The following is a 12,506-nucleotide window of genomic DNA, read 5'->3' on the forward strand; positions in this document are numbered from 1 at the left end:
AATTCCCAAGAAGGAAAGGAGGCATTTAGAGAGAGGTCATTTGTTTTATTTCATCTATTACAAAGTTGTAAAATCCCTTTATTTCGTAAATTTGTGCTGCCAATGGAGAGTGTGAAGAATTCCCAAGAATGGAAGAGAACTGAGTGAAAACTGAGCATCATGCTGAATTACAGAAACAACTGAAACAGGTTAGTTTCCTATCTACAACCTTTGGCTTCTGTGATCCAGACCTAATGCCTCCTTGCCCCTCACCCCATGATAAGGGCATGAAATTCTAGTTTAATTTTTCCAATCTTGTAATTTTTAAATGTTCATTTTTTGCTCTATATTGTTAATTTCTCAGTGATTGGTTTGAATGACCTGTTGCAAGCCAGCTTGCCGGTTTACAGATGTTCTCTCTGCTATAAACAGTCTGATCACTCCCTGTACCATAAATTCATTGGTTTATTCAATAAATAGTTACTGAGCACCAAATATGCACCAGGCACTTTTCTCAGTACTGGAGATATAGCAGTTATTAAAATACAAAAGCCCTGCCCTTGTGGGGCTAATATTCTAGAACAATAATAGGATGAACGAACTGTATCATATGTTAGATCATAAGTGCTATAGAGAAAAATAAAGCAGAGAAGAGGGAGAGATGCTCTGAGTTGGGGGGAGGTTGCAAATTTTAATCACTTTCAACGCCTGACACTGTAAAATGTGTGGGGAAAAATAAAAAGATTCACATTCTGGAGTCCAACTCTTAGCCTTACACGAGGGACCTGTGCTGTCCAATTCAGCAGCCACATGTGGCAAATGAGCTTTTGAAATGGGGCTACTCTTAACTGAGATGTGCTGTGAGAGTCAAATACACACCAAATTTCAAAGACACTGTATGAAACAATAAGGTAAAATAGCTCATTAATAATTTTTTATATTGAATACACTTTAGATGATATTTTAAATATATTGGGTTAAACTATATTATTAAAATTAATTTCACCTGTTTATTTTTCTTTCTTTAATGTGATTACTAGAAAATTTTACGTTACACATATGGCTTCCATCATATGTCCACTGACAGCACTGTTCCAGACTTCCTTTCAAATGTCCATGCATTTTAACTGAGAGCAAATTTAACTATAGAAGCTTGCTGAGAAAGAGGAGGGAGGAGGACATAGGAAAAGGAGGAGACAACTCAAGAGGCAGACAGTGGGTTCTAATCTCCCACTTACTAGGTACGAGACCAGACACTGGCTGGTAGCTAGGAACCACTGCTTCAGTTTCCTGAAAAAGGAACAATAATATTATTTATTATAAAGGACTGTTGTAAGGAAGGAATGAATGGATACATGTAAAGTGCTTAGACTAGTGCCTGGCACGTAAGTGTTTGCTCTTATTACTAAATATCACTATTTTTGGAAAAAGTGACCCTATAAATATTAACCCTTCCTTTTGTGATGTGGCTGAGGTGTTTATCAAAAATTGCCATTACTGTGAGTCAGACAGCCTTGGAGGCAGGGCAGTGGGAAGAGCATGAAGGACTCTGGTGTCTGAGAGACATGGGTACAAATCTCAGGTCTGCTGAATTTTAACAGCAACAGCACAACCTTGTGCAAGTCACTAACTTTGTCTAAAGTCTCAGTTCTCTCTTCTATAAAGTATTTATTTTGTAGAGTTGTTTAGGGAACTATTGAATCAGTGTAAATAAAAAACTTCCAGGGCAATAGGCAGTCAATACATGACAGAATTATGACAAATCTTGGACAGAATTTGACTCTTTACATGGTATAAACTACCAGAAGATAATCATTATAATGCTCAAGAGAGTACTGTTTGAAAGTCTCATCAAGCATTTGAGTTCTTACGTATGCAACCGATATTCTCATTTTTACTCACTTTTAAAAGCACCCCCAAGAACGTTTACTTGGTAACTCTGTTAACTTGAAACCAAATGCAATGAAAGGAATAAAACTGCATTTCTTAAAAACCTCTCTTCTGTTACTTCAGAACATTCTTCCATTGAGATTAGCTTTCCCTTCGATCCACTTAAATTACTAAGACTACACTGATTTTTTTCTCTTTTCTCTGCAAGCATTTAATTTTTAAAAAAGTATTTTTCCTAGAGTTAGCAGCCTATGCAGTCGAACAGGGGTATGGATGTTACATACGTGTGAAGGGAGGCCCTCCATCTGGTGGAAGTCAAATGTACAGAGGACAGCAACTTTCCTCTCCCCACCTCTTTAATGGGAACAGGGCAACCGCCTCTGCCCCATCCTTCATGAGGCGCATTGTGACCCCTCCATATTTCATGGGGGAAGGAGCATGGCCTCCGTAGGTTGGGGATCAGGACATCTAACTCTATTTACTTGATGGCAGTGGGAAAGCCACTAACAACCCTGGACTTCTTGTCTGAAAACTGTATAAAAACTATTTTCACAACAGAAATGTTGTGGGAAACAAAATGCCACAAGAGGTTTTGAAAAAGTTTGTTAAAAAGCATGGGACTGTTGCTATCACAATGGGCTGTCATAAGAGGGGATGGCAGTCATGGTTTTTCCAAATTCATTTTTTCTAAAGTGCACTTTAGCGATCATTGTAGGTGTGTTCTCTCCCCTTTTCCTGGCTCTGAGTGTTTTGTTTCTGACACTTTCTGGGGTCAAAGGCTGGAAAAGAATTGAAAAAGGTAGGAAAAAAAGAAATAGAGCCCTTAATGGAAGCCTTCAGTTAAAAACAACCCAAGCAAACTTGTCTATAACATTGCATGCAAAATTTGACTACGATGAGAAAACCAGGACTAGAAAGGATCGTCATTTGTCTCTTGCTCCATTGTTTTTAGACGGAACTAACCAACCAACCTCTTGTCTCTCTGCAAAGTACTGAGTACCTGCTTTGTGTCAGTGGCACAGTGCTGGGGTACAACAGTTAACAAGTTCAGTAAAGACTCTGCCTGCAAATGGCCAAAGATGAGGCAGAGAGTGAATACACAGATATCAGCATGTGCAATTAAATTAATTACAATTGTGATAAGTAGTATAAGAAAAAACAAAACCTTTAAAAATTCGGAGACCCAGAGAACTCTTTCCCAGCAATTTCTTGAGAATGAGATTTCATAGCTTCTGCTCATTCCTATGATTAACAACTTCCAAACTTAAGAACTGCTCACTTTGCATTTAACAGCATTTATTCTTTTTATTCTTATGTTATTTTTCAGGAGTGATAAAGGAAAGATGGTCCTCTTTTCTAGCTGTAAGAGTCCTTCAAATATCGGCAACGGCTTCCAAATAAGATTAGGGTCCATGCTTAAAACATAATGCACAGCATTAATACAGCCTCTGGTATTTTGAATTCATATAAAAAAATATTGCTGAACCTTTATAAAGATAAAAGGCCTATATTTTCCCTACAGAGCATTAGCAATAGTTCCAACAAAGTCAAAGTATTTTCAGTATCTTAGTCAAAGTGATCTAACAGGAGCTCCAAAAAGCAGAGGGCTATTTATCAACGTCACAACACACCACCACTACGTTAGAAATAACTGCACGGCATGCACAGACATGAATTACCTGTTTCCTTTTCTGCGGGGCCTAAAACATAAGAAAAGAGAATTTAAGAGAAAAGCAAACTCTACCCACACTGCTCACATAATGTAAAAGGCCAACCAAGCAAAGAAAAGTAGCCCATTTCCTATTTCTAACTTAAATTTGATTTTGTTCTTGGTCTGATCCTGAGCACAAAACAAAAGCACTTCATTTTTTAAGATACAAAAAAGGGGGAGGGGAGATAATGAAAAACATAATTTTTCTCATCTGATAAGCATGCATTTTGTTTTTCCTAAAGGGGACTGCTCAATACTCCTACCTGACTAGATTTCTAGGATCCGTTTTCTAGAATGTTCTCACACTAGACTGCAGATAAGAGAAGGGTGACTCCAGAAAGGGAAGAGGTGGGAGAGTTCCTAGCTCAGTGTCCATTTGGTCCTATTATAGGCTTTCTCTAACACAGACTTGTTTTTATGTGTGATCCAGAAAAATAGCTACATCTTTCTGATCAGCAATGTTAACATGTTTGTCTAGCTGGTTAATGAAAGAAGTCCAAGGCTGCAAAAAATAAAAGAAGGTTCTTCATGTGTACATATTAAAAAGGTCTCTATGACTAGAAAAAACAGAGATAAACAAAGAAACATACTGCATATCTTTTCAGTATTCTTGGACGAGGTAATGGTAAAAAATATTAACTAAAATAGTTAAGAACAAAAGGATTCTCATAGACTTTTTGGATAGGGTGCATGACATTTGAATAAAACAACACTGTGTTTATTTAGGTTGTCCACAAACTTTTTTCTCTTTGCCAGATTTGAAAGGTTTCAACATGCCTATTTTTATATCAAGTCTTCCAATCTGTGTTCACAACACCCAATATTCCCAAAACATGAAAATTATTTGAATGAGTATTCAAAATATGAATGCCAATCTATCTTCCACTTTCTTCAAACGATCTAATATTCATTGCTTTTGCTTTAACACAACATGATACCATAATTAATGATGTTAAACTGGTAACTAAGGAGGTTTCATGTTGTTACTCTCATGATATAATATTGGTTGCCATAGTGATGGGATGGCTTTTTTGTTAATCACTCAGGAGGTTGGTTATCGCATGCTTGTTAGAAAGCTTGATCAGATTTGGAGAGAAAAAAAGAACATAACATAGCCAATTATAATCAATCTTTTTCATTGTTCGAATTTTGATGAAACTATCTTAATATTAACTAATACATTTATAATTAAGTACAATTTTATATTAAGTTACTAAAATTTTCCTACAGAATGATTTACTTTTATTTTCAGATATAAGTATTTAACATTGCAACTTTTTACCTCCCTAAGTTAATGCTACATATACTACACAAGCCAGTTTTATGATAATCAGAAGAATTTGAGGCCCTTTCTATTACTTTTAATTATATCAAAGGACTGAATAAACACTGATATTGTGACTTTGCCCCAAATTTCAATCTGCTTATTTCTAAAAATCTTAAATCTCAGTATCCTTAATGAATAAAACCTGAAGAGAAAAAAAATGCACAGTCCTCTCAAGAGATCTCATCTTTCAAATGTATCAATATATTGCAAGCAATTAAAAGTTGCAGGGAACTCTATCAGTTCATTTCAGCCCTTACACTAATCAACAAGTTTCCTCCTTCTCTGAGTGACGCTGTAGAACAGAAAATAAAATTATGCAGTACTACACTGTTCTGATCGGGAAAGAACACACTGCCCATAGTTTAAACGTTAGACATACTTACAGTGATGTCAAAAAATACAACCCATGAAAACACCTTTTGGTTTCTTGAAAACTCAAAGTAAGAACAAAGGACAACTTAAGCATGAATCCTGGGTCTTTCATTCAAGCAGAGTCCCAGGAGGCATATTAAAGCAATGAATAGGAAAAAGCTCTTCAGTGCACCAGCTGAGATTTTAATGAGACAGTTCCCTTTGCCACGGCACAGGTTTGTTCGGGAGAGGAAAGGACTGCTCACAGAAAATTCAGTGAATAGGCACTGTTGGCTCTCACCGCCACTTCGGCAATTGCTCACTGCACTGACCTTCTATTTTGGCATATTCTGTGAGTCTAGTGTAATTGATCAAGGCAGCTTTCTCGAGACATTTTCTGACCACTTTTTTCACCTCTTCTGCTGGTATGGGAGTGGCAATATCTTTCATTAAAACCTAGAGAGAGAGAGAGAGAGGAGGGAGAGAGGAGAAGGAGGGAGAGGGAGAGAGAGGGGAGAGGAGGAGAGATTTACTGTATAAAATAAATTCTGAAAACAAATTACCAAATTGTTCCAGACCTATTACTAGGAAGGGGTCCTAGGTAACACTGAAGGGAAGTAATGAGTCGGCACTTCACAACTGGGAACATAATCCTCCAGTCTTGGCTCCTCCTGTCTAAGCCTCATTTGTGCATATCAAAACCTCCCATAGGCCAAGCCACCATTCAGTGTGACTGTCACTTTTCCTCCAGGGACCCGTGACACCATTAGAGCAGCTGTTTCAGATCAGGATTATAGTCCTTGGGATAAGTCATAAACAAAGTTTGTTTTGCACATCCCTAATTTAAAAGCTTTAAATCTTTCGAGCAATATATATGAAAGGAATAACAAAAATTCGGTTAAGAATAAGATTCATTCTTGAGCTCTATAAAACACCAAGACCTCTATTCTCACTAATTAAATTTTCATAATTAGGATCTGTTGAGGGAGGAGAAAATTTCTTTGTCTTAGTGAAATGAATGGAGTATCAAATGTTAAAATACATGGAAACTTTCTGAAACTAAAAAAAAAAAATTAACAGAGCATTTGCTGTTGTGTTCCTACAATGTGTTTTTGGACTTTTCCTTAAAAAATATTACTACCGGCAAGAGGAAAACATAAAAAGCTTTTTTTTTAATTAAAAAAAGTGCATATATTTATAAGCACTTTTATAGTGACTCACTGATAATTTTCCTTAAAACTTTTTTAGTGACAAAAAAAATTACAAAGAGATTTGATTATACCATCAAACTATTTTTCCATATATTTAATGCAGTTTTTCTTGGTTTGCTTACATTCAAATTATAAAATATATGCAAAATGTTAATATAGAGAAGAACGCTTCTGTAAGCGTTCATACTATTCTGTGTTTTATCTTCAAAGAAACATTGAAAGAACATGAAGACATCCATTTCATTTATTTCATTCTTTATTATTTCATTCTTTTTCGATCAGCCTTGGTACTTAGGATTTTGTAATCTCAAATTTATTCAATCATTCAAGCACTGGAGATCCTTAACAGCATCTTTTAATTTTGTTAGGCAAGGTTTCTTTAGAAAACAGCAAACTTTATCACTTACAAATTTTCTTATCAAATTCAACTATCCTTCATACCCTTATAGCAAAATCTTTAACACACTGACATATATTTGGCACTTGAATTAGTATTGCGCGTTAGACCCTTTGCAGCCAGAAAAGTCCTTCTGCTTATAGTAAAAAAATATACAAGCATGAAGAGGCACTATTATTTCTAATGTGATTATTAACAAAATTTAAATTTAAGATTAATTTTGTTCCACATGCAGAACCATGAACTTTACTATTAGGCTTTCCCTTGGCGACAAACTTTTAAATAATAAACATAGCTGTTAAAATTAGAATACATATGTCTGTTACAGAGGTGAGCCTAGGGTGGAAATCAGGCAATATTTCATATTATCCAGGAGCTGGACACTTAATTTGGAGCGAGGGGCACTGAATCCTCCTTTCTGGCAAAGTGCAGAGAAAGGGCTGCAAGTTCAAACAGGGAGACACAACCTCTGTTTCACGCCTTCTCATCATGTTCTTTCAAGGCATCGTAAGTATCAAGAATTCACGTGTAGATTTTATTTTTCTAAGATGTCAGTACAGAGATATGAAAGTGAAAAAATGGTCTTTATGATTTCTCTCTCAACTCAGCCAGAGACATGATTAGTGACTATAACTGGAATAAAGGTCACTGTTCATCCTGCCACCTGTCAGCCCAGGGCACGAGGGCATCTCTGCTATTACTAACTCTTCCCTGCTGGGGGGGAGGGGAGCACTACCATGGAAACCAGAACAGAGAAGCTGCACGAGGTACCCAGGATGGGACGTCCTTCCAAAAAGTAAAGCTCTCTTTAAGGATTTTATCTTATCCCTGCTACCTGAATGAACAGGATGAAATTAATATTTTGAAAAGCCTGGGTTACATGCAGCTCTTAATATTATAAAAATTCTAATAAAACAGATAATTACTACAATAATATTTCTATCACTGAATGCACAGTAATCAAGGATAAGACAGGGATATTTGGATGAAACCAATCTATAATCCAAAGATGTCATTTTAGTCGTCAGTTCTAGCTGCCTTCACCTCTCCAGTCTTTAAATGATTGAATAATGTCTTCCATTTTTTGATTTTAATAAACGTGCTAACAAACAATGTAGTACCTGGAATTCATTTGGCAGCAAAATGGACAAGTACCTGAAGTCAATAAGTTAGGACCAAAATAATCAAATCACTCTCATTTTTTGCGTTAGATTAGGTTTGAAAGGGAAGTACCATCTTCATCTGTGTCTATAAAACGGTTCATAATCTAGTTGGAATCTAACGGCTAAGTGAAAAATATTTTTAATACTGATAAGGAATAGTTGTTGTTCATGTCACTTAACTGTTAGATTCCAACTAGATTATGAATTGTTTTATAGACACAGATGAAGATGGTACTTCCCTTTCAAACCTAATCTGCCACAAAAACAGGAGTGGAGAATATATACTTTCATTAATAAATGATTTTTAGCATGGATGTGAAATCTTGTTTGCTCTTTATTTTTGGCGGGAAAATGAATTTCCATGATTCATGAATTCATTTAAAGTTACACAAGTTGAAATAAATTCTAAGATGAATTAAGAATGAAAGGAATGATATGTTTGTGAATATTAAATGAAAAACTCATAGGTATGAGGAATATGACAGGGAGAAGTACAAATAAGTCAGGGGAGATAATAAAGGACAAACGTGAAATCTGAAAAACAGAGATGATTATACTCACCTGAAAAAAAAAAGAAGAATACTTACTTCATGACAGAAAGAAAGAGGTGGGAAAAATGGATGCCAAAGCCGTGGCATACCAAAAAGATGCCATGAGCTCAGCACAGGACGGCAGTGGGAGGCTTCAGAAAGGCTTTAGGGAGGAAAAGGAGGCATATAGGGAGTTTGAATGTAGCACTAAAAGGTGAGAAATTGCTGAAATGCTGTGGACTCAGAAGAACAGGCACCGTGAGGAACGAGACTGTCTGCCTAGTTGAATAACTAAAATACAGAGCAACTGAGAACGCAAACCATTTATAAAGCAATGTTCAAACATACCCTTTCAAGTAATGAAAGTGTAGCTTTTAGAGCACCTTCAGGTCGTCCGAAGGGAAAACAGTATCTTTAAAAACAAAAGAAGGAATAAAAAAGTTAAACATTTAATATTCAAGACTGCTAAATAATTCCCTCTTCTATCACTTGGCATTTCTGGAGAACAACGAAAGGTGGTTAAAACAGCATCGACCTTCTGGGGAAATTTTACCTGCGGAAGTTTGCCTAGTCCCACGATTTAAACATCTTAAACAGTAAATGCGTCAACTGTGATGAAAAAGGTTCAAAGTCTTGATGATACATGGACAGAAAGAACACAGGAAACGAAAAAGAACCTCTAGGGTCCTATGAGTAAAGAGATACTTAAAGTCCCGAATAATTTCCCTTCGAAGTTTGTTGCTATTCAAGCTCTACAAAAAAATGCACCGGCTTCCTCCTTTTCCTCGTACATTTATGTGCGGTTTAAGATGGAACCGTACACCACAGACCTAACTTCTAGGACAAAGGTCCAGTTAGACTCCTTTATAGACATTGCCTGTCTATGCTCATGTCAACCATTCCCACGGCCCCACACAAAACACAAAAACCTTCGGCAGCGCTTTTGCCCGCAGAGTCGTTAATCTGCGGTATTTCTAGTCCCATGGGATCCAAACACACCAACAACGAGGCGGGGGGGGCGGGGGGGAGGGGGGGAGCGGCAGGTTATGGATGTTCTGAAGTCAGGGGCAGAGGCGGGGAGAGTGAGTGGGCTGCTCAGAAGTTACTTGTCACGTGGTGCTGACAAGTTTATTGCTCTTTACCAGGGAGTCCCTCTTCAGGTCACTTTCCACTTAAAGAGTACAGGACATCAGGGCCACTTCATCCTGCTGGAACTCCTTGCTTTGTGGAACCATATTCAGCGAAGTACCCCCTCCCTGCCCACTGCACCGCCCCAAGACCCAGTGCTGCAAGCCCCTGGGGCTGTCCTTAGGCTGCCACCTTGCTCTGACTCAGAAATCTTTGAACTAATAACTTGAAAGGAAGTTTCCTCATTTCCAAGTCCTTTGCCATTATTTAGGGGCTTAGCAGACATTTTCTAAGATGTAGTTAACAAGGAAATAATTTTCTTCCATGCTGTAATTTGAACAGGTTTCCTTATATTTTAAGTTTGTTTTATAGGACCAAATTTTAAAGAAAAAGATTGATTTCTCACAAAGCAGTCATTCAATCTATATTAGGATTGGGTTTTAGTTTCACGAAACTTTCATTAGTCTCAGATAAATGCAAATAAGTCATTAATCTAGTCGCTTAAATTTTTCTTTCGAATACTCTTTATCATTTCATTTACTGTTAAAAATTTCTTTTGCTTAATCTTGCCTCTGTTCACCCTCTTACCCTCTCCCCACACACCAGAAAAGCCACAACCAATTTATTTTGATAGAGTTTTTCCTGTGCAGTGGCGCTTTTTAGAGAATTAGCAAATTAGCAAAGTAGCTTTAATCATTTTGTCGACCATAAAGCTTAATCCACGTTTCAATAAAACACAAATTGGGTTCTCGTAGTCCCCTCCTCCTGCTTAAATCTTTTCAGTGCATTTGCATAATCCACCCATTGTCTTTCCTATTGTTTATTTCCATTAACCTGTGGGTGACACATTTTATGAATGGAATGTTACTGATCCCCAGATTACATTTAGCATTTCAGGGCTCTGAGGTCCCACTGGGTATGTTCTGAATTAGCATTAGCTGCCCACGATGTGTAAATAATTCAACACATTTACAGACTACAAGTAATCCTGAATCAATAAAGTACAGAAAATAACTACACAGAAGCTTAATTAATTTGTACAAAACAAGTTTTAAAAGAAGGGAATCATTTTGTTCTGCCTTTCAGGATAAATATTTTGGGTTTTTACCACTTTGACGGCTCTATAATAGCAAAGTGAAGTGGAAAACACTCAATTATCAAATAAAATTCAACCAAGTTTAATACCTAATCTGGATAAACTGAAATCACCAATTCCCACTTCAATAAATTAATTGCACAGATAAATGAGCCTGCATGGACTTGTCCCATGATTAAGCTGTTTCTTTTCCTTACCCATTTTAAACACATTATTTTTAATCAAAGTTACGTATGCATATAGTCTAAAAGGAAACTTCTTCTAAGAGGCTTTTAATGAGAAACAGAATTCCTTTATGTCAGTTCCACCCCCTCCCCAATTAATTTCTCTAGCAAATGTTCTTAACTATTAGCTGATTCTTTTGGCATTTAAACGAACTGCACCTACTTAAAGTACACAATTTGATAAGTTTTGAACTGTGAAACTATCACCACAATCAACGTAATACACATATTCATGACCCCCAAATGTTTCTTCCCCACCCCAGGCAACCATTGATTTACTTTCCATCATCTGCATTAGTTGGTATTTTCCCTAATTTTATGTAAACAAATTATAAAGTATGTAGTTTCTTGGGTCTGATTTCTCTCGCTCAACATAGTTATTTTGATATTCATTTAAGCTATTGCATGTATCAACAGTTCACTCCTTTTTATTGCTTGGAAGTATTCTGATACATTTTTTATCCATTCTTTGGTGATGGTCATCTGGCTTGTTTTCATGTTTTTGCTATTATGAATAATATTGGCTTGAACATTCATGTAAAAGTCTTTGTGGACATATGCCTCCATTTCTCCTGGGAAAATACCTGGAGTGGAATGGCTGGGTCATACGTTAGGCACTTAAACTTTTAAAAACCTGCAAACTATTTTACAAAGTGGGTTGTATCACTTTACATTTCTGTCAGCAGTGTACGCGGAATTCCAGTTTCACAATCATGCCAATGGCTGCTAGTTCAGTGTGATTTTCTAAAATTTTAGTTATACTAATAGACATGTAGTAGTACCTCGTGGTTTTAATTCGTACTTCCCTAAAGAGTAATGATTTGAGCATCTTTTCACCATCATATATCTTTGCTGAAATATCTGTCAAAACAATTTTTTATTGGGTTGTTTCATTTCTTATTAAGAGTTATATATTCTGGACAGAAGTCTTTCGTGGGGTTGTATTGCACAAATATTTTCTCCTATTCTGAGGTTTATCTCTTTATTCCCCCAACAATGTCTTTGGAAGATCAAAAGTTGAAAAGTTCAAGGGAACATTTTTCCATTTATGAATAATGATTTTGATGTTTTAAGAATCTTTGCTTAGTCCAAGGACACTGAGATTTTCTGTTTTCTAGGCCTATCCATTTTGAGTTAGCTTTTGAATCAGGTGTGAGGTATGGATCCAGGTTAATATTTTGCATTTGGGTATCCAACTGTTTCAGCACCATTTGTTGAAAAAAAGCATACTTTGTAAACTTTGTACATTTGTTGAAAATCAATTGACCATATCCGTGTATTTCTGGACTCTCCATACCACGTTACCTCGATCATTGACTTTTGAGCAGACAACCTTGCCTTGTTTTTCATCTTAGGTAGAAAACAGTCTTTCACTATTAAGTATCATGTTAGCTGTAGGTTTTCCATTGATGCCCTTAGCAGGCTGAACATATGACACGTGATAATGTTAATTCTTTTAATACTACTGTTTACTAATTCTATCTTCGGTATCACTTTCC

The 12,506-nt window shown here is 36.5% G+C and overlaps 1 protein-coding gene across 10 annotated transcripts in view; it reads right to left on the bottom strand.

Annotated features, from left to right (window-relative positions):
- Nucleotides 1-12,506, bottom strand: part of CADPS2 (calcium dependent secretion activator 2) — a 496,507-nt gene that overhangs the window by 105,423 nt on the left and 378,578 nt on the right. For 6 of the 10 annotated variants that reach the window (XM_044759360.2, XM_070512660.1, XM_070512643.1 and 3 more), the window contains exons 15-17: nucleotides 8,908-8,971; nucleotides 5,591-5,714; nucleotides 3,549-3,569 (exon numbers count right to left, since the gene is read on the bottom strand). In XM_044759360.2, coding sequence (XP_044615295.1) covers nucleotides 3,549-3,569; nucleotides 5,591-5,714; nucleotides 8,908-8,971 — 209 coding nt within the window. The remainder of the gene's footprint in view (nucleotides 1-3,548; nucleotides 3,570-5,590; nucleotides 5,715-8,907; nucleotides 8,972-12,506) is intronic. The other 4 variants (XM_044759580.2, XM_044759476.2, XM_070512671.1 and 1 more) reach the window with 1 other exon arrangement.

This window comes from Equus asinus, chromosome 1 (genome assembly GCF_041296235.1).
Source record: "Equus asinus isolate D_3611 breed Donkey chromosome 1, EquAss-T2T_v2, whole genome shotgun sequence".
Lineage (NCBI taxonomy): Eukaryota > Metazoa > Chordata > Mammalia > Perissodactyla > Equidae > Equus > Equus asinus.